General features: G+C 35.9%; 1 protein-coding gene across 4 annotated transcripts in view; it reads left to right on the top strand.

The window, feature by feature from the left end:
- The window catches only part of ano10a (anoctamin 10a), a 44861-nt gene extending 18697 nt beyond the window's left edge, over nucleotides 1-26164 (top strand). For 2 of the 4 annotated variants that reach the window (XM_073871884.1, XM_073871883.1), the window contains exons 13-15: nucleotides 10779-10895; nucleotides 13501-13520; nucleotides 25586-26164. In XM_073871884.1, the coding sequence (XP_073727985.1) occupies nucleotides 10779-10895; nucleotides 13501-13520; nucleotides 25586-25634 (186 nt within the window). In that variant the 3' untranslated portion in view covers nucleotides 25635-26164. The remainder of the gene's footprint in view (nucleotides 1-10778; nucleotides 10896-13500; nucleotides 13521-25585) is intronic. The other 2 variants (XM_073871885.1, XM_073871886.1) reach the window with 2 other exon arrangements.
- Nucleotides 26165-27764: the final 1600 nt, after the last annotated feature.

Below are 27764 nucleotides of genomic sequence, written 5' to 3'. Positions count from 1 at the left end.
TGTCGCTGCACCTAACACAATTACTACTAGGGTTGTGCATCGATGCATCGCGTTCCCCATTAAAAAGATTCTGGCCCCGATTCTGTGTTTCATGCACAACTTGTGCATGTACTACGGCTGTGTGATCAGTTGGAAGTCCTTATAAATACATAACAGTACATTTATGTAAGGTCTTTATACACCATTGATACTATAGTCATGTTTATAATATAGCATTTCTGTCATTAGATCCTTCTAAATGTTACACACTGCACCTTTAATATGCCTCTCTAGATATTTTCTGGAATAGCGTTTGTAATGTTACTTCTTCTGTAGCACAAATGGGGTTTCTGCACAAGAGCGCCCTCTGGTTTTTGGAGGTGGCGGCATTTTACCGTAATTCATTCAAATTCATTCATTGAGAAAACGTGCATTTGCACGATTAATTGTCACAGCCCTTATTGCGACGCAAGCATCCATTTAGGTTGCAGTTTTTTAATCAGTTTGGCTAGATGGTTATTAACACATTTTTCTGTGGAGTGACAAACTGAGAACACATTTAATATCGAACTTTACGTAATAGTGGAGGAGGGGCAGGGCAAATATCACAACAACCAACTGGCGCATTGTACAACGACTGATAAACAAAGCAGAAGTATCACAGCAACCAAAGGGCTCAGCTGAAAAAACAGCTGCTATTCGGCGTTTCTGCTGCCTTAAAAGGTCCACCAGGTGAGGTTTAAAGGATTAGTCAATTTTCTTAAAAAAAAAATCCAGATAATTTACTCACCACAATGTCATCCAAAATGTTGATGTCTTTCTGTGTTCAGTCGAGAAAAAAATATGTTTTTTGAGGAAAACATTCCAGGATTTTTCTAATTTTAATGGACTTTAATGGAACCCAACATTTAACACTAAACAGTTTTTTCAACGAAGTTTCAAAGGACTATAAACGATCCCAAACGAGGCATAAGGGTCTTATCTAGCAAAAAGATTGTCACTTTTGACAAGAAAAATAAAAAATATGCACTTTTAAACCACAATTTCTCGTCTATCTCCGGTCCTGTGAAGCGCCAGCGCGACCTCACATAATTGGCTTGTGACGTAGAAAGGTCACGTGTTACATATATGAAACGCACATTTGCGAACCATTTTAAACATTAAACTGACACAAAGACATTAATTAGGATCATTCGACATTCAACAACTCTGAACGGTCCTCTTTCTCCACACTTGTAAACACTGGGGCGTAGTTTCGCATTCGTCATTTGTGACCTCTTGACGTGATGACGTATTGCGTGAGGTCGCGCTGGTGCATCACAGGAATCATTTTGCTAGATAAGACCCTTATGCCTCGTTTGGGATCATTTAGAGTCTTTTAAAACTCTGTTTTAAAAAAAATAAGTGTTAAGTGGTTGGGGTCTATTAAAGTCCATTAAAATGAGAAAAATCCTGGAATGTTTTTCTCAAAAAACATAATTTCTTCTGGACTGAACAAAGAAATACATCAACATTTTGGATAACATGGTGGTGAGTAAATTATCTGGATTTTTTGTAAGAAAATTGACTAATCCTTTAATGCTTAGTTTCTGCTTCATTATACAGTACTGTAGCCGAGAGGTCTTCATATGTCCACTCAAAAGTTTCATGTGTGCCTCGGACATGGGTCGGGTATAATACTAGCCATATCAGGACTTATCAGGGAGTTAGATAATCCCATAAAAGACCTAATATGGAAATAATCTGTGTTCTTGAAGGTCATATTGGGAAGTCTCTCTCTCTCTCTCTCTCTCTCTCTCTCTCTCTCTCTCTCTCTCTCTCTCTCTCTCTCTGCTATATATTCTTGACTTTACCTATGTGTGCGCTGTCATGGGCTCACTGTGAAATGAATCAGAAAACTTTGTGTGTGTGTGTGTGTGTGTGTGAGTGTCATTGCTGGTATTTCTCAGAGCCGTGACTGCTGCCTACTTTTGAGGCATGTGATACTCAGGTAATTACACGATGACATGCCTCAGAGAGCAGTAACCAGGCAACAGTGTAGCCACGGTGACAGGAGACGGAGGAGCATCACGAGGAACTGAAAAGCTTGATGGCAAGGACCTCTAAAAAAAAGAGAAATGTGTGATATACTGATAGAGTTAAACAATGATGTAGCTAATATTATGCACAACAGCAATTTTAGCACAACACCTTGCTATTCACTACACTCATCAGTTCAGTTTAACCTCTACATTTGCACTGCAGTGCATTTTTAAATCAGTGTCATTTATCAAAATACAAATTTTATTTGGATATTAGGTTTATTTTAAAATAAGCCTTATTCACAAAACCCAGCACTACTTGTATTGGCAAGTTTTATCAGTACAGTTTTATCAAAGAGATGTTTGTTGGCATTTTCATTGATCGTGGCATCAGTTATTCATCCAGTGCATTATAGCTGGCCATACAGTATTTATATAGAAAGAAGCTGTAGCCAAGCACACACATTTTAAGTAGCTGACACTGAATTGCAGCGGTGCGGTATTGTAGTAATATTGTATTGGTTTGTTAGCACTCAAAAGTGGCCTGGAAAATGACATTGTTTTGCTTAAAGGCGGAGTCCATGATGTTTGAAAGCCAATGTTGATATTTGAAATCACCTAAACAAACACGCCCCTACCCCAATAGAATCTGGACCTTCTGTTGATAGACCCGCCCCACACATACGCAACCCGGCATTTGATTTGATTTGATTGGCTATAAGTGTGTTTTGGTAGTCGGCCCGTCTCCTTTTCCAACGCGTTTTTCAAACATCGTGGACTCCGCCTTTAAGCGTATACATTGTAATCTATTTTTACTGTAGCTGTCAGTGCTATATTAGCAGTTGGTGACTGTGTGTGTGAATAGGATGTGTGTTTGTGTTTGTTCACACAGTGAGAGTTGTGTTAACAGGAAGGCAGGGTTTAACAGGGCTGTTTAACTGAAGTTTATGTGCTCAAGCATGACTCTAACCATGTCTGACATGCTGCAAGATCAGTCTGGCCATCATGCTCTCTCTCTCTCTCTCTCTCTCTCTCTCTCTCTCTCTTTCTCTCTCTCTCTCTCTCTCTCTCTCTCTCTCTCTCTCTCTCTCTTTCTCTCTCTCTCTCTCTCTCTCTCTCTCTCTCTCTCTCTAACTCCGTTTCACTTCTCACATGTGAAAGATGACAGTTAGCATGGGCTACTTTCACACCTCTCTGACATGCTCGTTCCTCCTGTTCACGGTCATCGGTACTTCATTAAATACTTTGGGCTATTTGTACTTTTACTGAGCATCATATAAGCAACTTTCACTTTCTACTCAACTACATTTTTGATTGAATATATGTGCTCTTTATTCCACTACATTTGCACTAACATTTGCCATTACACTGTGCACACCAAGTCAGCAACTTTATATACTAGGTCTTATTTCTTCAGGGGAAGAAGCGATATTGACAGCTTCAAAGAATTGAATTTAATAGATGTGATTTGCCTTTTAGTGCTAAGTTAGGCTACTCCACATGACCACGAATCAGAAGCTTGCCGAATGCCAGGTGTTTCACATTGATCAATTGAATTGTTAGTTCATCCCAGAATTACATTTTTGTCATTAATTAATTACTTACCCTCATGTCGTTTCACACCCACAAGAACTTTAACAACTCTTTCCCCGCCATTCAGGAGAAAACGCTTCCCCGCCAATGACGAGTATCTCCGTCTTTCCGCAATACCGCTATTATCCACCAGGTTTTTATCCGCAACTTTTTAAAACCGGAAGTATTGCCCTATGGCAAGTGGCTGCATGTCCGTGTCTGTTTTAAAGGCATTGAACTTTTGTGAAAATCATGAAAAACGCTGGCGCTGGCTAGCAACTTTTTTTAAAAACACTGGCGGTGAAAGAGTTAATCTTCTGAACACAAATGAAGATATCTTTGTTATCATTTGGGAGTCTGGAATTTCATCAATGCAACTACCAAGTTCAAGGCTCGGAAGACATTGTTAAAATAGTCCAGGTGAATACAGTGGTTTAATCTTCATTATAAAATGGGCAGTTCTGGTTCTTCATTCTGATTGGTTAAAACGCGTACTAAGCCGTGATAAAATACCGCGGTAAACCCACGGTTCAGACCGCATTACAGGAGTATCACTGCACCACTGTTGCTGCGTACTGATTTATGAAAATAAACACCACAGTCTTTAATCATATTTTTAATTTGTCTACAATTGCACAATTATGGTAGCCTGACGTTGTCATACTCAATTCTAGTTAGAATTTGAGTCTGATACCGCTCCATTGAGCTATAATTATGAGGTGTGTCTCAACCCGAAAAATGCCTCTGCACTCAATTAGATAGACCTACGACCAATCAGAGCAACGGAGTGTGTAACGTATGTTGAAATGTCGTCTTTTGTAGCCTGACCGAACTGCTAGTTATTTCGCTACAATGACACTAACATTGTGATTTATACTAAGTCTGAGTTAGCAACGTACATCAACACCTACTATGTTTACAACATTTCATTTATATCACAACATTAAGTATTTATAAAATCCAGCTAAAGTTATGAATATGAAGTAACCGTTTTATAAACGCAATAACAACGCACCTTAGCTGTTATAAAATGCACTGGTAACCCACTGCTTCTTGGGGCTTATTGCTTTATTTCATAAAGCGATGAGAATACTTTTTTGTGCAACCACCCCCCCAAAAAATGACTTTATTTCACATTTTCTTCTCTTTGGTGTCAGTCTCTGACGCACATTCGCAAGAGCATCACAACGTATGTGCTGACAGCAGTCATGTATGTGATTTGAAAGGTGCCGCCACATAGGTCCGGGCATGAGCACGTCTTAAAGAGCAACTATGGGCCGATTCGTGATTTTAAATTTCCTTTGGTGTGTGTGTGTGTGTGTGTGTGTGTGTATTAGTACATGTTAACGATATGTAAAAGGTACAAACCCCAAAGTAAACAATGACGCGAGTTATCGTCTCCAATTTAAATCTTTTTTCTTGGAGTATAGGCAACCGTTTACTTCCTGGGATTGGTGATGTTGACAAGATCCAACATGATGTCAGAGGTATTCAGGCCAATCACAACGTACAGATTAGCTGGCCAATCAGGGACACAGAGCTTTTCAAATCCGTGCGTTTCAGGATGAGAGTGAAATCTATGTACGCTATGTGGAAAATAATGTGTTTTTTAACCATAAACCACGCGAACACATTGTATTATACCAAATACACAAAATAATGTTGTTTTTTAACAATGAAATATGTGCTCTTTAAGCCCAGGATACACTGTGTGACATGGATTGTTTAAACCTTGGTACTACAATCATGTAGACTGTACGATGATGACACCTATTAAATCTGAAGCTTTGGCGGCTGCCACACACGTTAGCACAACGTCAACAGCATGCGCTACTGGTAAACAAATACTGATATGCAGGTCGTAGCAGCGACACACTGTGCAGTGATCATGCTGAATTTCTGACACTGTCAGAAACTATCATAGGCTATCTTTGGTTGCAAGGCTGGGAAAATGTTCGTTTGAACCCCTCTTCACTGTATGACATAGAAGCACCAATTAAGATCACAGAAATCGGTATGATTACTTTCGTCTGGGACAGCCAAAAAGTTCAGTTTATAGCGGCTTTAAACACATTCGGTCTTTAAACACAGAATATAGCGGCTTTAAACACAAGAAATTTGTCTATGTCTATGTATAAATTATGTCTATGTGTGCATGGTGCTCTATGAAGGAGCTGCTGTTCATAACGCATGTGTGGTGCTGACGCAGGAGGTCAGAGGTCACAACATGCATAGTAACGAAGAAAGGAAATTAAGACTGAATTGTTTAGTCTGTGTTTCGTTCTGCCATGTTTATCTTGGTCTTGATTTAGTGAAATCTTGAGGTGTTCAATTTCATTTTTATTTTAGGAAAAAACCCTCACAAATCAATTGTTCCTTTTTTTTCACTTGTTGTTATTTATTGGACTAGTGCATCTTTAAACCCACATTCAGTATAGAGTAAAATACTCATTGTTAGAATATTGTTAGAATATGATTCTTTAAGACTTTTACTCCAATTGAATTAGTATTAGTGGCTTGTATCTTGTAATGGAGTAATTTTTGCAGTAAGTAATCTTCACTTTTACTTAAAGGAACAGTATGTAAGAAATGTATATTAATGAATCATAAAATGACGCTGATATGTCACTAGACATTAAGAAATCATTTTCATTTCAAATACTTACGTATATCACTGACAACAGTGGTCTGGCCAGGATATTGTCATTTAAAAAGTGGAGTTGCAGCCCTCAACTGATGTTTATGTTGTCATTTTGTGTATTGGCCACCAGTTGTGTGATTGCAGTACCGGTTTTAGCCACAAGTTTTGTGATTGCAATACCAGTTTTGGCCACAATCCTGCATACTGTTCCTTTAAGTATGGTTTTCAGGTACTCTACACATTACAAGGGCTTTTCACACTGTGCTTCAACTCTGGGTTATCTTCGTTCTAAACCCCCCTATTAACCCCAGGAGTGTTTTACAAGCAGGGTTATCTCTAAAACGAAAGCTGGGTTACTCATACCCAAGGTGATACTCGAGACACAGAAATTGTGATTTGCAAAGTTTTAAGCTAAAATTTTAAGTTTTGTTTGTATAATTGCGTATTAGGGATGCTCCGATCGATCGGCCAGAGATCGGTATCGGCCGATAACGGCATTAAATGACTCGATCGGTCCTCTTTAAATTTGCCGATCTCGTGAACCGATCTTTCTGTTTACTTTTGTCATCATGTGGCTCCTCAATGCGGCTGCAGTTAGAGACCATTTTTACGCAGTGAGAGCATTTTTATAACCCGTGGCTCATGAGCGATGTGCAGATTTGCATTTCTCTCTTTCTTTGCCTTTACAGAGATATGTGTATTTTCTATGAGGACGCGGTCCGGTCCTAACAGCGCGACCCGTCTTCACATCCCCATCAAACAGCGTATACAACACATATCTAAAGTTTTGAGCGTTTAAACTTTAATTTTCCTCACAGCTGCTCTCGTCTGCATACACCCGCCGCGCGCACACAGCAGCCTGTCATCAGTGCACGTGAACAGAGCGATCTCTGTCAAATCTTAAAGCTACAGTAACCTAATTCATCTCTCAATAAAATCACTCTCTGCTCTTCACTAAAGAACTGTTGTACTTCATACGAATGCGTGTATATTTAATTCATACAGTAAAGACTGTGAAGTGTTTTATTTTCATTATTTACAGACATAAGCCTTTTTAAAGGCATATTAAATTACTCTTTGCAGAAGAAATATTTGTTGTGCTAATTTATTTGATTCTCTATTAAACAATAATATACCTAATTACTGCAAGTAATATAACATCTGTGGTTTTACTTTATCTAGAAAAAATGTTAAAAGTTACAGTCATCAAAGAGCTTGCATATCAGCTTGAAAAATCGGTATCGGCATTGGTATCGGCCGATCTCGAAGACAACAAATCGGTGATCGGTATCGGCCTTCAAAAATCCTGATCGGAGCATCCCTCTTGCGTATGCTATATGTATTAGTTGATTGCTACAATAAAGTGGGGTGAACAGAATCATATTTTCTGTATTTTTGAGTTATTTTAACCTCTATTTTTGATCTAGGGCAGGTCATCTAAGGTTTTCTCCGGCATTACAGCTTTCATGCTGAGTCTCATGCTCTGCACTATATCCTCAGATCACAGAGAGACATTTTTAGATCCAGGTTACACAGGTCTTTAATAATTACTGTAGTTTTGTCTAGCACAGGGTGATGCCAAGTTTATAGAGTTCATTTAGCACCATAATCAATGAAAGATTTTTTTAGCTATGCGGTCTTCATTTCACAGTGCCTGTATTTAATTAAATCAGAATACATTAAAGCGTCCACGCTGTTTCTGCGTATCTGATGTTAATCTGTAGTACCTATAGAGTAGTATTACATCTTTCATATCTCCGAAGAGTCTTTAGTTTTATCAGATTTATAAAAGACAGATAAGCTTTACAGATATTTCCGATAACGTATAAAAATTTGGAAGGAGGAGTTACGAACTGCGGGAGGAGTGAGTCACTTGTCAACACTTTATACAACACTGTTTAACTTATGATTCACTACATGTTTGTGTTGTTTATATAATATGCACTTGCACGCCTATTTCCAGCATAACACAGAAATCTATCTTACTCTATGCAACTCATGACCCAATTGGGACTTTTCAATGAAATACAGCGTTAAACAAACACACATGCAAAACTCTGCTGCTTCCCTGGATAAACAAACTATATCCATTGTTTCCATTATAATGGCTTTCTTTTTCTTACATCCAAAAACACACTTCTTCTTTCGTGCCATTGTTGAGTCTTGATATAAAACAAAGCTGTCGCGTGAAGTCATGCCTTTAACTTAGCGTTCTCGGTTCTCGCTCTCCCGCTGATTGATGTGTGGGCGTGGTTTTCCGGGGGAAGTACCCATAAAAACAAGTGATACGTATGGCTTACCCCTGAAACGTCAGCTGGACCCTTAATTGAAAAAAACTTCCCGACACAGAAATACTCTGTAACACGTCCAACTGCTTTTTTGACACTTTGCATTTGTTTAGCGTGAAGAAATGAACTCTTAAACTGTGGTTATAAGTCAGAATGCATGAAATATATATTTAATGTAGCAAATACTAGTCATATTATTTGCTGTGGGAAGGATAAACCGGTAAATTTGGATGAAACTGAGTGAGTTGGTGTTTGTGTCACACTCATGGATCAAATTCAGAGCCAGGATTAGACAAATTTCACATTTAAAATGATGTTTATTGATATTTATGTTTACTTTTATGTGAGTAGTTGGGTGATTCTCACGAAAACTTGGTTTGAAAAATGTCAAGCATGAAAATGTAAAAATTGCTTAAATTTACTTTTTTTCCCACCAGACATTGAAAAACAAAGTCTGGAGTAAATGGGAACATTAATTTAAAAACTTTTAATTATCATTAATACTTTTTGTAACATAATTAAAAAAATAGTCCTAAAAAATCTCATTAACGCAACAGTCAGAAAACATCAACACTGACATATTTTCAAAATAACATGACAAACCTGAAAGAACATAATTTGGAGATTCTGCACATGCATTTAAAATCAAAGTATTATGCTTCTATTAATTAAATTAACATTTTAATAAGCATCTGTTGCGGTAATGATAATCAAAATGTCGTGTAAGCATTCTGACAAGACAATATTTTAAATTAACTGTAAAAAAATGATCTTACCTGATAGCCATCTTGAAGTAACTGGTCCATGTGCTTGGTCACTCAAAATCAAACTTTATTAAAATTCTGTATGTGTGCTTAAACTGTTCTCAAAAAGTGTTGCGGAGGATGAGAACATGAGGCATGGACACATCATTTTCCTAATTTTTCTTCATTATTATTATACATGAATATTCAGTAAATATTTTTTTTGTCATCTAAAGTAGTCTAGCAAAACATCCATTTATTTTTTTTCTTAATATTTTTGTGTTAATTTGATTAAATTACAACATAACGCATGTTCAAACACAGCCGGACACATTGCGGTAATGAGAATTTCAGCAGAAAATGAGATAAAATTTCCAATTATAAATTCTTATGTTGAAATCACACATTGTGCAAGGTAGAACACAGTATTGTGTTAATTCTGATGCTTTTTAATGTTACTATATTACACATTTTAAAGCTAAAATCCTTAGTGCCGTGGTGTTTCAATGGTTTCGTGAGAATCACCCAGTTAGTTTTTAGTGTTTGTAAAATCCTAGTGTGTTTTGTGTTTGTTTTTTGTAAAAACAAAATGTACAGTACACTGGTCAACTACAAGTTGTTTGTGTTTTACTTTTCTAAGATGTTTATAAAAATAAAGTTTAATAAAAAAATACTCTTCCTGTCATAACAATTCTACATCCTGTGGGGCGTGGCCAATGCAGTTCAAATTCATGCCAAATTTAATGCAAGGCAATATATTTATAAAGCAAAATGAAAAAGTAAAAAATAACAACAACAACAGGTGAGAAAAATAAGGAGTAAATAAATAAACATACATATGGAGAAAAGAAGTGAAAGAAAAACGAAATCAATATATTTAAAACTAAAATAAATAAACTAAAATTACATAGGCCCTTAATAGCAATTTAGATTTATCACAAGTTGATACAGTATCTTATCTGTGTGGTTTTAACATTATTATATGTTAATGCCCTTTAAGCAAGTATGTTTCAAATGATGTGCAATTTTGTTGAACAATTGCATGTCCGCAGTGATTTTCCCAAACTTCCTGCACTCTGATGGAGCAATGAGGTCATGGGTTCGACCCCCAGTAAAGCACAGACTGATAGACTTGGACATTTTGGATGACACATACAGTACAGAGATGAATAGTGAGTGCTTTCAGAAGCTGTGGGTGTGTAGAGATCCATTAATACAGTACAGTGTCGAGGACAGCTGGCACTCTTCCAGAGATATATCTCATTAATGTGGCCTTTGAACACATACTGTAGAGAGCCATAAAGATCATCCAGCTATTTAATGAGGCTGAAATATATTCTCTTTTTATACCGTATGTCTCCATTTATACGTTTGTGAGAGGTTGTGTGGGTTTTACAGAGAGGTTAGGTGGAGTTCAATTATGTAAAAACGCTTCTCCAATTACATTAATCATTCTAAAACGTGTTTGTCAGTTGTTAGATTTGTCCAAATAAAGACTGTGCTGTAAAGCTCCCTCCTTTTGTCTTTTTTTTAGCACATTCTCTTGGCCTTCAAGTTGATCCTGGCGTTCGTCATTCCAGATGTTCCTAAAGATATCCAAATCCAACTCGCCAAACTGGATTTCGAGTCTCTAGAGGCGCTTAAGAAAAGGGTAAGTATACATTTTCAAATATATATATATGAACATCCATGTATGTTTCCCTGTATCTGAGATAGTGAAGTGTATAGTATATATGGCGTTGTAGACATTACAGAGTCAACAGCGCTGGTCTAAATCATCCATGAACTATTATCAGCTCAGGGAGGCAGAGAACAGCATTAACACGGTTTCTAAACATTAAATGATCCAGAGAGACCTGTTGTATACTGTGCTGACTTACACACTGTGTGTTTAGGTACTGCCTGCTAATGAGGTTTAGCTATTTAGACACATGTTTATCACCTCGTATATAACACAAAAATAGGTCACTCTCAAACACACACACACACGCACACACACACACACACACACACACACACACACACACACACACACACACACACACACACACACACACACACACACACACACACACACACACACACACACACACACACACACACACACACACACACTGCGGTTTGGCCTTTGCAGACTAGCAGACTTAATAATGAGAAACGATGCCAAGTTTTCTATTAAAGTCTGAATGAAATATTACCATACTGTAGCTACTGCAAAATGTGAAGTATACACTTAATGCTGCATTTTGCAACAATAAACACTTTAAATGTTCAAATTCTTTGCTATATTTTGTCATGTGACTGCATGTTAAATTTAGCAATTGGCAATAATTGTACAATCTTGGAATTAAACATGATTATATTGCATTTAATCTGTTAAAAATGACCTTAGACCACAAAACCAGTCATAAGGGGGCTTTTTTTAAATTGACCCTTGTGAGATTTATCGATTTATTTATACATCTGAATAAATAAGCTTTCCATTGAAGTATGGTTTGTTAGGATAGGACGGTATTTGGCTGAGATACAACTATTTTCAAATCTGGAATCTGAGGGTGCAAAAAATCCAAATATTGAGAAAGTTGCCTTTTAAGATGTGAGTCTGAAGAATGAAGTCCTTAGCAACACATATTATAAATGATAAATACATTTTTTATATATTTTTACGATAGGGAATTTACAAAATATCTTCTTGAAGAATGATCTTTACTTAAAGCAACACTATGTAGTTTCCATGTAAAAATGACCCCCATGTGGTTGAAAAGCGCAACAGTGCCTGGTATCAGACACTCTCCTGCAGGCAGGGGGAGGGGCGGGGCTGTGTGCTCTACCCTCCACTGCCACTTTCAGAGTGTGCTTGAAGCAGCTAGGAGGTTGCTCAGGTTGCAGCAACAGTACAATTTGTCCAGTTAAAAGTTGTTCTATCACTGAAATAATTTTAGAGACATTATTTAAAGATAAAAAACTACACAGTGTTGCTTTAATATCCCAATGATTTTTGGCATAAAAAAATCTTTAATTTTAACACATACAATCTATTGTTGGCTATTGCTACCAATATACCCTGGCTATATAATGTAAAAATAGTGTCATATATAATAATAATAATAATAAATCAATCAATTTAAATAAAGAAAAACTTAAATAAAGAAGTTTATTTCTTCCAGTTTATTTGTCAAACTGGTACTGGGAGGCACATTAGGCACATTGCATTATGGGATACAGTACACTGCATGTTTCCGCAAATATAGCACGGCATCTACAAGAATACTGCAGTAACAGTATTGTGTATAATTATAGTATTATTTATACCCAGTCTCACTAGGTTTCGTGATATAGTCACGTAATTTTTTTATTCTTTTTTCGTGATATTATCATGAATTTCCGCTTTTTTCGTGATCTTATAACGAATTCCTGTTTTCGTGTGATTATCACGTATTGGTTACTCAACTGCTTTTTCCTATTTTCAAACCATTGTCGCTTTGATTTAGGGTTAGATTTGGTGCTTGCATTAGAATGTCACTTTATATATTGGTTTATACTATTTTTTTTTCTAATTTATTTTATATATGTCGCCTAACGTTAGGGTTAGAGTTGGGTTTGGGTTGGGATATCATTTTATGTAAATCTAACCCTAAACCGAAACGACAATGGTAAGAAAACAGTAAGGACAAAACAGTTGAGTAACCAATACGTGATAATCACACGAAAACAGGAATTTGTTATACAATCACGAAAAAACGCGAAAATATGTGATAATATCACGAAAAAATTATCAAAAAATTACGTGACTATATAACGAAATTTCGTGAGACTGGGCTGATTATTCATGTGTACCCAAACTCAGTATACTGGAGGGCCGGTTTTCTGAAGAGTTTAAGACAAAAATTCATGTTTCAACTGCCTTAATTTAAAAAAATCTTGCACTGACATATCTTAACATATTTCAAGTGCTATTTTTTTGTTTCCAAATGTTTTTTTGTAAGATATGTTTGTAAAAACTACTTAAATTTCCTAATATAACTCCTAGTCCTGGAAACTGCCCCGTAGTGTTTAGACATATGAACGTTACCCAGCATTACAGCTTGACCGATGATTTTCTCACTGAAGTTGAGAATGTATTTGTTATAATATATTCAGACCCCTGTCCCACTTCTATAAGAGAAAAGGTCATGTTACATTAGATACAGTATTGTTGATACATAAGAAAGCGATAGCACTGGCTGACTTTAACGCATTTGATGGCTTTATTTCAGCAGAGCCGAGCCCGCAGTCGGTAAGTCCGTTGCCATGGGTCTGGTCATATGGCACAGTTGGATTGTGAATAACAATGAGCTGGCATGTACTGTTGGCATCCAACGTCATCTTTAATGTGGCCTTGTGTTTATTCCCCGCACTAACAACAGATAAGATGTGTGTGATACGGCCTCCCTTGTCTGACGATTGCTATGGATTATAATGTGGCCAGTTTATTCGGTTACATTATAGATTTGCATTGACAACCAGTAACAACAAAACTAAATTTATTATGAAATGTAAAATATATAAATATTTTTCATACAAAATCACATTGATTACCTGCAGAAGACCTTTATTAACCCCTTGGAGCCGTGTGGATTACATCTGTAAAGGATAAATGCACTTTTTTGCTGTTTAAAGTCAGAAGTTGTTCCCTGATCTCTGTTTTCTACCGTTATAAATCTTGGAAGAGCAAGGACATTTACTAAAATAACTCCAAATGTGTTCGTTGTCTGAGATGATGACATGTTTGTCTTGTGGCAGCTACCGTAGCTTCTCATTGCGTTTCAGAATTGAGGTTGACTGCAATTCGCAAAGATAGATGCCGCTAGAAAATACATATTACATATTAAATTGAGATCACTTATCATATTTAACTAAAAGTTTTATAGTATCTAACTTTGTTGTAGTCATTTTTGTGAATGAACTACCCAAATAGTCATAATACTGGGAAAACCTTTTCGGATACAGTGCTTTTTGTAAGTCTGTAATTGTGTACACAGAAAAAAGACATTGACAGGGTGATTGATTTCAACACACAAAAGACAAACACTGAGAGAGGAGAACATTTTCACAGACATGGCGAAATCAAATCAGCATTTCTATAGCTATGATAGAGCACAGACTCCATCCAAGGTTCATCCGTCTACCATTTCTTTTAATTTAGCCGAGAGATGCAGGTCGTAAAACACGTATCGATTATGTCTCAGGATGACTGAAGGCGTGATGTTTCTGGGCTTCTACTCCCTCTCCCCCGTTCGCAAACTTCACCCGACACCATCTCATCCCTCTGCCAGCGCTGGCGAAGCGTCTTGACCAGAGCCTCTTCATCAGCGTGATGGACGGCAGCTAATCGGTCCAAGTGCCTCGTCCGGATCTGTTAGAGCTCAAAAGTGCCGACCGCAGTTAAACGGACCACGTTGGGTCTGTGATATAAGACCGCTGGACTTCTTGGTCCAGTGGTTTGAGAGCGCCAGTGATGAGGTAGCATCAAATGACGGTGTTTACTGTAGCTTTATTTCCATGCGTTCAGCAGCTTGAGAAGGCGAAGACAGCTGTTTGGAGAAAAGCTCCTGCTGTTGTAGGGCAAAGGGACTCTGAAAATAGCCGATGCTTGCGGTGGCGGTGGAAACCCCCTGTTAGTGGCCAGTGTTTGGAAAGGATCTACTACAGTGAACTCCAGGAAAAGGCCAAGCTGCCAACGCTTACATGGAGCCATTACAACATCTGACGTTTTTTGCCTTTCCATGCTCTCACCGTTTAAGTGTCTAATGGAAAATGGTAATGATTGTGGTTGAAGATGCCAAAATGATAGATATGCGATCGTAGAGATCTATCCTAAAGCCATATTCACACAGGATTACTCTTACGTAAATTAAATTGTGGTAAAAGTGTAGTAAACATTGTTTTTTGGGTGTATTGATTACTTTCAGCAAAACCATTGTTTTACTACACTAACCATGGTTTAACACTGGTTTTGGCAACCATTTTTACTACAGTTTTAACCTCTAGTGATTTGTAAGAATTGCGGAGGTTATCTGTGATCTTAATCCCGTGCTTATTAGCCATCTCTGTAATTCAGGGGAGTCAGTTTGTGTTTGAAAAGTGGTGGGGACAAAAGATCAGATGAAAAAACATTACAGCAGGATGGGAAAATATTGAATAACGGCACATCAAAAATGGGCATAGCGTAGGCCAGTCAACAACACAAAAATACTCAGTATAAAACCCTCAACAATGTCGACTGCACATGTAACAGTCCCTGCAACACCAGCTCAACCGAGCAGTGCCAAAGCACCATACTGTAAAGGAGAACGTTAAGTTGATGATTACAATGAAATTCATTACATATATAAAAGAAAACACACCATAAGCATACAACGCAACATATGTGACCCTGGACCACAAAACCAGTCGTACACTACAAAAAATGATTTTCAAGAAATCTTAGTTTTTTTGTCTTGTTTTCAGTAAAAATATCTAAAAGTTCTTAAATTAAGATGCTTTTTCTTGATGAGCAAAATGACCCAAGAAAATAAGTCTAGTTTTTAGACCAAAAATATCACATTTAAGTGATTTTGTGCATTAAACAAGAAAAAAAAACTGCCAATGGGGTAAGCAAAAAAAATCTTGAACATTTTTCTTAAACACTGAATTCAAGAAAAGTTCAAGATTTTTTGCTTGTTTTATGCTCAAAATCACTTAAATTTGATAATTTTGGTCTAAAAACTAGACTTATTTTATATTAATGTAAGAATTTTATATATATTTTTACTGAAAACAAGACAAAATACTAATATTTTTTTTTTCTTAAAAATCTTTCTTACTTAGTATTTTTGTCTTGTTTTCAGTAGAAATATAAAAAAATTCTTAAATCAAAATGTATTTTCTTGATGAGCAAAATGACGTAAAAATATAAGTTTAGTTAAAAAAGGCAAAATTATCTGCCAATGGGGTGAGAAAATTTTGCTTAAATTCAGGGGCGCCGCTAGCAATTTTGGGCCCTATGAAAGAATAGGGGGTCAGGCCCCCACCATACCCATTTCGCACCAAACATACAATCCAACCTACTGTAGCTATTCAAAATCATTGTCTGTAATTTAATAATACAGAACTATTTATTTTGCTATTGTAATGACCACAATTATAAGTATTTATAGACACCTACAATGTCTGCAGCTAAGATAATTTATAGTGCAATTTAAATTTAATTGAAAAATACAGTACATTCATCGAATATTCAGAGAAAATGCAACGTTTTTAAAGATTAAAGATAAATGTGACAATGCCTGTGAAAACCCAGCTGAAGTATTTATTTGTGATTTACTGTTTCCCACATAAATTCATCCTACATAATGTAAAGAACATTTTGTGAAAATATAAACTTGATATCTTTAATATTGACATGAGTAATGTCATGTCAGCGATTGAAATCATAGTTAAATTAATGCTTGAAATTAAACTGTGATGCTTTTTACTTCACAATAAGATTTGAGACTTTAGTCTGATTTTCACAGGCAGTCTCAGTGACATGCTGTATACTTGAGCTGTTAACATTGTAACATTTAAAAATGGCGAACAACAACAATGCATCTTTTCTATACATTTACATTATGCCCGGTTAAGAACCGTGGGTCAAAAATGCTTGACCAAAGCCTGTATTATAATTATTAGCATTATTTATAAGGTAAAGAACAAGTTTCACACACCAGCAGCTTCAGTAAAGCAAAAATAACGACAGATCATTGAAACTGTGAACTTGAGAAAACAGCTATACTGTTATTAAATGATTCTTCAGACTGTTTTTTAATCAACGGTGCTCTAAAATGAAATGAATGACAACTATAACAGATTACGACATAGATTTCCATAGATTTCTTAAACCTGTTGTAAGGTGAGAAGCTTTAATATACATAACTGGACTAGTTTAGCCTTAGTTGCATTTCAGTTTGATCACAATCAACTCGATTCACGACTGCATAAAAATCCTTCTTTGGCATATTGCGTTGCAAAACATTGAAGTGTGTAACCGATCGCATTTCTAGTTTATGTTAATTAGCTTATACGGGCTACGTTAATTAAAACAGCTTATAAGGGCTGACTTCACGTTAGAATCATAACACAAAACAGGGAACCTAAATTACCTTGTGTTTTTTTTTAACTGGGGTGAACAGAGCGAAGACTTTACAGTGGAAAGAAAACTGCATTGTATTGCTCCAGCGTCACATTGTGTAAACTGCATTTATAGTAAGGAAGCGCACATATGCAGATATCATAGCAAATAGCAGTAAATACACACACCTTGCTCTCTTGTGAAGTTCACACGCACTGTGAGACCGTGGATTGAAGACGGCGCTAACACGCAGAGAGTAAAGACGGGGCGGAGCTAAGAGGGCTCAGCTTAAGGGGGTTGCGTTTGCGGCACAGTCCTTGGCTGGGGCCCTCAAAAGTTCATGGGCCCTTAGAATCGTCCTAACTTTTCACCCCCTTACGGCGCCCCTGCTTAAATTAAGTGTTTAAGAAAAAATAAATCTTATTTTAAGATTTTTTTCTCACCCCATTGGAAGATATTTTTGGTTGTTTTAATCACAAATTCACTTAAATTGTATATGTTTTGTATAAAAACTAGACTTATTTTCATCTTAATTAAAAGCATCTTAATTTAAGAATTTTTAGATATTTCTACTGAAAACAAGACAAAAATACTAAGTAAGAAAGTCATTTTTGCAGTTTAAGTCGCACAGGTATTGCTTGATTTTTCAGAACATTTTAATCAAATGCTTTCAAAAAGTGGTGGGGACAAAATCAGCCATTTCAAAAAGTGGTGGGGACATGTCCCCAGCGTCCCCAGTATAAATGACACCTATGCTGTAATTTGTAAAATATAAATTCTCCCGCAAATGACCTACCATATTTCGCCGCACAGCGAGGTTCTTTGATAATATTAGTCCCGTGCGAATTGGCATCTCTGTAATTTTGCCAGGATTTGGCAGGGTCGTTTATAATTTTTTAAGGCTGATGTTACCTGTGCGCTTTTTTATGTCCGCGCCTCTTGCACTGCAGTTGATCGCACATACAGTACAGAGACACCCATCCACTTCTTATGAGAATCAAAAAAGGTGCTGTTTTTGTGTGTGTCTCTTTTAAATCCAAATGAGCTGCTGCTTCCCTCCCCGTTTACTGTTATCTTTACCAAAAACATACTTTGATTTTAATAAGACAGTCACCTTTATTATTCATAGTGAATGTGTGGTAATACATTATGTCAAGATTTAAAATACACTGTAAAAAACAAGTTGGTTCAGCTTTAAAAAGTATGTTTTACGTCAAAAATTTATTTCACGTCAAAAGCTTATATTTAAATTTATATATGTGCACAATGCATAAAAAACGGACTAAAAACTAACAGAACTTGTTCTTCCTCACACAGAGGGTTCTGAAATTTTCTGACAATACAAGAAAAAACTAACAAAATTTTTAATTAATTGAATTAATTAATTTAATGTAAACAACTGTTTTCCATGCGATATGGACCCAATACTGCATGGCTTAACCCATTAGTGTACTGTTTTCATTTAATTTTAGGTGAATCTGTCTCCAAATGCAATTAAATATAATTTTATCAACTTTAATTATTATTATTATTATTATTGGATTATAGATTTTATTTCTTAAACACACAGAGGAAACTTAAAAAAAATATTATGAACTGAAGAATATTCATGACACTGTTATAAAACTATATGACAGAGTATTAACACTTAATGACATTTAAATGACAAATTATATTTGTACCACTGTAGTTGAGGTCAAGAAAAATGTTAATGATGCTGTTATAAAACTATATGATAGAGTATTAAAACTTAATGACATTGAAATGACAAATTATATTTGTACCACTGTAGTTGAGGTCAAGAAAAATATTCATGACACCGTTATAAAACTATTTGACAGAGTATTAAAACTTAATTACATTTAAATGACAAATTATATTTGTATCACTGGTAAAAACTGGTCAGTTATGTTGTCTTGGTAATGTCAAGTTGTTATGAAAAGTTATGATGTATTGGTTAATGTCAAGTTGTCATAACAAAGACATCTCAAACCATGTCATCTTTGCATTAAAAAATTATATAATAATGACACTTAATGACAGTTGTCATAAACGTGCATAAAAATCTCCTTCATGTTCATAGCATGTGTCATGTCATGATTATGAATGTGTCATGTCAGCCTTATGAACACCCCTTTAAGTAAAGTGTTACCAAAATTTTAAGGCAACCAGGTAACATACTTTTTAGGTTGAACCAACAAATCTTTTTTAAGTGTAGAAATGAGAAGCAGGGCTCCAGACTAACTTTTTTCACTAGGAGCACAGTGGCCCCCAACTGAAAATTTTAGGGGCACAACCAGAAAATTTAGGGGCGCACAACGTAAATCAACATGCTAACCAAATCTACTAATTTCCACTGTATTACTAATAAATTCTTTAATAATAGATGCAGAAATTACAAATTCAGTGTCACATTTTATTCTGCACTTTTGAAGATGCAACAACACGGTAAACTGACAGCACCATCACTGCCATGACAGTACAAATAGTAAACAAAATACCATACATTCAGAATAAAAAAGTGCTTAGTAACAAAGTGCTTAGTAACCTTTCGGTCATTTCACAGCTACAAAAAATACTTAAATGTATGTAACTCTGCATCATCATCCGACAGTGACACTGTAGACCAGGGGTCTCCAACCTTTTTTCATTGAAGAGCTATACTTTCTAAAAAATAAAAGTGGTCGAGAGCTACTTGTGTCACGTAATACCTAAATCTCTTAGATAATGTATCATACCTCTCAAATTCAGTATGAGTTTCTGTGTACACGTGTATCAGAAGAATGTATTTTAAGAGAAAACACTTTGCATATTATTTTTACACATATTAATGAAATTAACACTGTAACAGTATTTAAATAAGTAGGTTCATTATAGCTGCAACTTTAACAACAAGTTAAAATATTTAAATGGGTGACTGAGTTTAACTGGAAAGATTTGAATGCATGTTTGTTTTATTGTAAACAAAGAACTGTAATACTCCACTTCATAACTATCAAAATATTAAATAGCTACATTTGGGATTTTTAAAATGAATATAAAATCCAAATGCGTTAAATGTCATGCCATTTCATTCAAGTGACATTAGCAACCAAGTTAAGTGGTATTTCAGTTTGTTTTAGATAAGAAGCCAGGCTTGTAAGCATTGTTGGGCGTGTGTGTGTGTAAAGTTTTAACGCATCATCCGTTTGAGAGACGCGGGTGTGAAGTCTTGCAATGCGGAAACGGGCGTGAGTATTTAATAAGCATAGAGACACAGGCTGCGCGTGTGCGTCAGGTTTAAACACCTTTTGTCTGTTGTGGAAGACGCACGCGCAAAGTCTTGCAATGCGGAAACTGGCGCGAGTATGTAACAAGCATTGAGAGAGACATGCTGCGCGCATGCTTTAAATTGAAACCCCTCGTCAGTTTAGGAGAAGCACTGTTTTTGAATCATACATGTTAAATTACTGATGTCATACACGCAAGTCTACACAGCTCAACGCAACGTCAAACACGCACCCAGTCTTTACTACCACAGGCGGTTGTAAGACTAACCAGACATCCAAATGCCGCCATAACCACAGAAAATAAATAAATAAACCCACGAGCGAGCTACCTGCAATTAACTTACAGGTAGATCGCGAGCGACGTGTTGGAGACCCCTGCTGTGTGTGTATTTGCGTGCCCTTGCGTCTCATTGATTATTTCATTTCTCATTACATTGATCATTGACGTGCCCCTTCCACGTTTAATGTATAAAAAATACGGAGGGTGGGGGAGGCAAATTTACTGGTCGCACATGTGTGACTGGATGTAAAATTCAGTCACACACTCTCAAATTTTGGTCGCAAAATGCGACCATTTGGTCGCAGTCTGGAGCCCTGAGAAGATCTCTGAATTTAGGCGGAGCTGTCAGCCATTACATCGCAAAATTGTTTCTAAAATAGAACCCACTGACGCTGGACGTGCCAGCTTCGCGAAACAGCTGATTAGTACAGAAACATGGTAAAGGTACCTTTTATCGCGTGCAGCGCCATTGCGTGTATAGGACAAGGTGTTGCAAAGCCTAAACATCATATCCAGGAGAGAAGTCAGTAAATCTAAGTAAAATCACAGGCTTTGCTTATCCCGTGTAAATGGGCCACACAATCACATTAAAGTTGCTCGCGGCATCTAGTAGTGATGTAGCGCATTGCAACCAACGGCTCAGTCCACTGCTCACCCCTCGCTTTTGAAATGCATAGAGAAGCTACGTTAGCCACCACCAGACAAATGTCATCGTCTGAGACAATTGAGTAAAAAAAGTTTGTCCGTTAAGGGCTTCTGTAGAAACATGGTGGCACAAAATGGCGGCTTCCATGTAAGGGGACCCTCTGTGTATGTAGATAAAAACATAACGGTGCATTATGAAAGGTCTCTATAGACCCCTAATGATATAGTTCTGTATATTATTATGCATTTGTGTCAAGAGATTCTTCTAAAAATTGCACACTGCACCTTTAATGTAAATGTGAAAATTTAACTAAGTTTGAATAAAGTTGCTGCATTGTTTCTAGTCTACAAATGAAATGTAAGCAGGACCAAGCAATGGAAAGCACAGAACACCATTCAGTTTCAGCAGAGAGTGGAAAAAAGTGCAAAAATGTTTGCGATGCCATGATGGACCTTGTCGTATTCAGACTGCTTTCGCTTCATTGCTCGACCGACGTCATAGGAAGTGGAACAAGCCGGTCCTCTGAGGCAAAGTGTCAACTTGCTAAAGCTCACGAGAATGTGACATGTCCCATGCTAACCTTCAGCGATGTTGAGGGAAATAAAGTCAACGCAGCCAACCTTACCATACAGAGAGAAAATTGACAAACTATAAATAAATGATTAGGGGACAGGGATTGTATCTTTCATTACTGTGATTTTGTTGAATCAAAGGCTGTTCAATATCTAATGATTTACTGACCCTGATCTTGCTCTTGTATTTGTGTGCAGTTGTTAACATGAGTGATAGTACGTTGGTGTTGCAAAAGCTTTAAAGCTTTTAAAACCCCCTGCCTCCTTCCCACATAATCAATACTGACATGTCTAGTCAATAATACCAGAAACGCCCATGTGGACCTTCATTAAAATCCAGAAAATCCACCCCAGTTAAGAGTGTACTATAGGACACATTGTCCGGCTTTGTTTAAACTTCAGCTTTCACTCATCATGGTGTGGTTTTAGCCCAGAGGAAGGAAGTAGGATGTGTCTCCTGAGATCTAAATCCATGTACATCGAAGAAAAACTGACTTTCAATACTGTATAGATAGTGTCTAAGAGCGAGAAATGTGTTACTCATTTTGCTAATAGATTAATTCATATTTTCGAAAAAGCTCATTTGATAGGCTGTCGGAAGATCTGTGTGTTTGTAGCACTCATGGTTGGGTAAATATAGGAGGGATCAAAGCGTTGCCACTTTTTATTTTTATAAATAAATGGAGAAGAACTGTGTGCAGATATCTAAATATATATAATTATATTTATTTATTTATTTATTATCCCACACCTGGTTAAATTAAGGGGATGTGAGTACTTCAAATTACTCTATGGTAAATATAGGAGAGAACAAACTATTGGGCTATAAATAAACTAATATTTTTTAGAAAGCAGGTTCATCTTATTCATGACATTTGCATAATTTTATTATAATGAGTACTTAGAGATGAAGAGGCCTCATTTGATCTTTTGGTTCTTTTTTAGGTGTGCAGGAATAAGTGCTATTTTTGTGTGTGTCTCTTTAAATGCAATTGAGCTGCTTTTTCCACGTTTACTGTTATATATAACAAAAACATACTTTATATTTTAATTAGACAATCACCTTATTTTATTGTTCATACTGAATGTGCAGTAAAGGATTATGTCAAGATTTAAAACTGTAAAAAAATTTGCTTCCTTAATTTTTTGTCTAATCGACTGGGATTTAAAGGTGCAGTGTGTAATTTTTAGAAGGATCATTTGACAGAAATGCAAAATAATATACAAAACTAAATTATCCGGGGTGTATAAAGACCTTTTTATAATGAACCGTAATGTTTTTATTACCTTAGAATGAGTCGTTTTATCTACATACACAGAGGGTCCCCTTACGTGGAAGTAGTCGTCATTTTGTGCCGCTGTGTTTCTACAGAAGCCCTTCACGGACAAACTTTTTTTACCAAGTTGTCTCCGACGATTACATGTTTTTCCGGTGGCGGCTACCGTAGCTTCTCTATGCGTTTCAAAAGCGAGGAGTGAGCAGTGGACTGAGTCATTGGTTGCAATTCGCAACCTCACCACTAGATGCCACTAACATTTACACACTGCACCCTTTAATCAACTCATTTCAACTTACTATTATTTATCTTGACTACAGATGAGTTTCTGCAACATATTTCAACTATATTTTAGAAGTTATTGTTACAACTCATTTGTAGTCAAGATAAATAATAGTAAGTTAAAATAACTTGTAAATCTTGTAAATAAATTTAAGGCAGCAAATCTTTTTTACAGTGTGTAGAAATGATGACCTAACTGGTCTTTGGACAGTTGTGGGCGGGGTCTGTGCAATGTGATGTCAGTTTGCACAGAAAACTGTATTGTAAAGGACCCCCTCGAAACTGAGATGGTTCATCTCAAGGGGTAATCCTTGAAAAAAAACATAAAAAAAAAATAAAGAAAACGCCAAAAGCTTATCCCATGATACTGTTTAGGTTTTATGATTTTTATCACTACAAGGTGGCTGTGTACACTTTAAAAATTATGTCAAATCAATATATATTTTTATGTTACCTTAACTTAAAGGCGGGGTGCATGATTTTTGAAAAGCAAATGGGAGTTAGGCCGAGTACAAAAACACACTTGTAGCCAATCAGCAGTAAGGGAGTGTCTACTAACTGACATCGTTGCCTGGGTTGCGTATGTGTGGGGCGGGTCTATCAAAAGAACATCCAGATTCTATTGGGGTAGGGGCGTGTTTGTTTAGGTGATTTCAAATATCAACATTGGCTTTCAGAGATCACGCACCCCGCCTTAAACAAAATAAGTTATACAATTTTGGTTAAGCTATAAACCTAAAGTCTAATAAAAAAAGTAGTTTAATAAAAAAATAAAAACGTTTTTTAGTTTAATAAAAAGTTATGTCAACTTATCACAAGCCAAAACTTAAAAGAGTAGATTTTGAATTGACTTGCAAAACCAAGTTGTTTTAACTTCATGCTGCATTTTTTACAGTGAACACACACACAGGCAACACACAATATGTTTATACAACATATAAAAGTAAATTTCTCATTTTTATTTGTTCCTCTTTTTTAAATTATTTAAACAAAATTTGTGTTTCTTCTAAACATGTCTCATGCATTAGACTCATACACTTATAACACTACAGTAAAGCCAATCCAACAGCTGCCTGGATATCTTTAAATCAAGCACTGCAACCGAATGAAAAGTAAATGAGTATAATAAAAACCACAGTATGAAACCATGGACCTCTTTAATTATTTAATGAAGTTTTTCTTTCACCACAGTCTATGGGAGTGAATAATAACCATGGCAAAATGTTCTCAAAGGGCTTTAGAGTTTGAACTCCATGAACTACACGTACAGAATCACAGTGTCAGCAGCTCCACTCCTATTGATCTGTCTTTTGGAGTGAAAAAGTTAATTGCACCTAGCAGATTTTCACTGAGAATGTAATTTGCTCTGGTTTTGCTGCGGGCAGTGAAATGAATTGATTAAATGAAACTGTCTGTCTGTTTGTCTGTCTGTCTGTGTGTGTGTGTGCTGCAGAAAATCTGGCTTTACTTTTATTTTTAAGATGACGTTTCTTGCTGTAATGTTCTTGTATTTTTAAACCTGATAGTTAATAGTGTACTACGTCAAAGTAGAGACTCATGTGTGACTCTGGCTACGTTCGAAATCGCATAATGCGACGGTATTTATTGAATTAGATGAAGTAATCATCGACCGTAAAACAGTAGGAGCTATATAGTATGATTATGGGTATATGAATGAATTCGGATATACTACATCCAACTGGAATGACGTTAAACAAGTGCAATTTAAACACAAGGGACAGCTGTTTAATACATACACATTAATACATATATATTTGCATTTGAACAGAGTTTAATTTTATTCATTGATTTTAATCTTTGACATGACCTTACTCAGTCAATATTAAATATATTGATTCTCATCGTTTGATTTTTGTCTTTCAGAAAATACTGGAAGTTGCGGCGACCTGAAATACCGCTAAGTGACATGTGACAGCAACAGAAGAATCCAACACAATAACGATACCAGATGAATTGCTCAATGTGTGCATATAATGTACACAAAGTATTACAGCTACTTGATATTAAATGCACTCCTTGCCATGTTATCTACATAAATGGCATAAACATATTGTACACATCCAAATATATAACAGGGTGTTTTAAAACGATCTGTTATTGCATTTAAAGCATGCACATATAATTTCTCAGTCAATAAAATGGATTTTAATATGATGATGGACAGGTGGGAATAGGAATCTATTTGGTGTGATGTTTGATGGGGTCTTGCTGGCTGATGGTTTATAGTATTTAAAGTATGCTGCATTTTTATGAGTGTCTGAAATAGATTTGTACAGAGAGTACGGTTAAAAGAAAATATTATGAAGACTAAAAATCTCTACCAAAGATTACGTTGTGCCTTTTTACATCAATGCATCACATTTAGTTTGCTTACAGATATCATTCTCACCCTACTGTACTTGAAGATTCAATAATCCGCCTGAAAATAAAAATTCAATCATGTGTTCCTCGTCTTTGTCACATCCTTTTAAAATGGTAGTCAAGGTGTTTCAGAAAGTGTTTCTAAAGGTGTCAGATTGACTTTCAGAAGATGTGATGTGACTTCCGTTAATCTGTTCTGAATATATACTGGAGATGTTCTCGCATTTATTATGATTTTCTAGTAGTTTTGCATAGTTAATTAATCAAGTCAATTCTCAACACAAGAGATTCTTTAGATAATTTGCAGATAGGAAAATGGTTTTATGTTCACTTTATGTATCATAAAAAACATTTTGTTTGCTCTAAAAATGTTTCTTTCATAGATTTTCACCCATTCTATTACAGTAAATAACCTAAATGTTGAACTGGTGTACATAATTAAATGACGTAGATCCAACTATTTTTTTTTTTTTAAGAAAAATCGGTAGCACTTTATTTTACAGTACGTGTACTTACCTTGTACATATATGGTAAAAAAGTTGTACTTACAGACAAATGTGTGGTACTTACTTTTAGGTATCTACATGGTAATTAACTGGTATCATTACTGTACTTACCAGTGGTACATACTTGGTAGTTATCATGTAACTCTAGATAAGTACTGGGTAATAGCAGATACATACTTATAGTGTATGTATACTGTAACTAATGAGAAACATTACTGTACTTACAAATAAATCTACAATAAAACTATTTAGTATTTACAGGCAAGTTAGGGTATTTATAGTGTACATAAATTATAACTAATATCAAACACTATTGTACTTACAAATTCTGTATACACAATAAGTGTGTACTAGTTATTGTACCAAGTAGTTATTCATATGATAGTCAATGGTTGGGTTTGCCTCACAGTGACATGTATAAAATGCTATATCTTAGGTGGTAGGTCCTATGTAATAACTGTGTAAAAATCAAACACTTTATTTTACAGTCCTGTTTCCATGCAGTTACCATGGACGTACTAGTGAATGTACCCAGTAGTTAATGCATATGGTTATTTAATGCTTGGTTTAAAGGACAAAGATACTGAGTACCATATGGCACATCAGTAATGTTTGTTCTTAGTTATCATACAAGTATGGTATAAGTATAACTTACACTTGCCTGCAGGTACCACACACTTATCGTGTATATACAATTTGTAAGTACAGTAGTGTTTCTTGTTAGTCACATATGTATATATGTGACGGTCATTAATTTATGGCCTACAGGTACCACACACTTTACAGTAGTGTTTGATATTAGTTATCATATATGTACACTATAAATACCTGTCATTTACCCTAACTTGCCTGTACATACTAAATACTTATATTGTACATTTATTTGTAAGTACAATAATGTTTCTCGTTAGTTACAGTATACCTACATTATAAGTATGTATATGTTGTTACCCAGTACTTACCTAGAGTTACATAATAACTACCAAGTATGTACTACTGGTAAGTACAGTAATGATACCAATTATTTACCATGTAGATACCTAAAACTAAGTACCACACATTTGTCGGTAAGTACAACTTATTTACCATATATGTACAAGGTAAGTACACGTACTGTAAAATAAAGTGCTACCGAAAAATCATTTTAAGAAAACTTAATACAATCATGTCCAACC

Source organism: Misgurnus anguillicaudatus, chromosome 10 (assembly GCF_027580225.2).
Source record: "Misgurnus anguillicaudatus chromosome 10, ASM2758022v2, whole genome shotgun sequence".
Classification (NCBI taxonomy): domain Eukaryota; kingdom Metazoa; phylum Chordata; class Actinopteri; order Cypriniformes; family Cobitidae; genus Misgurnus; species Misgurnus anguillicaudatus.
This window is presented reverse-complemented; position numbering and strand designations above follow the sequence as displayed.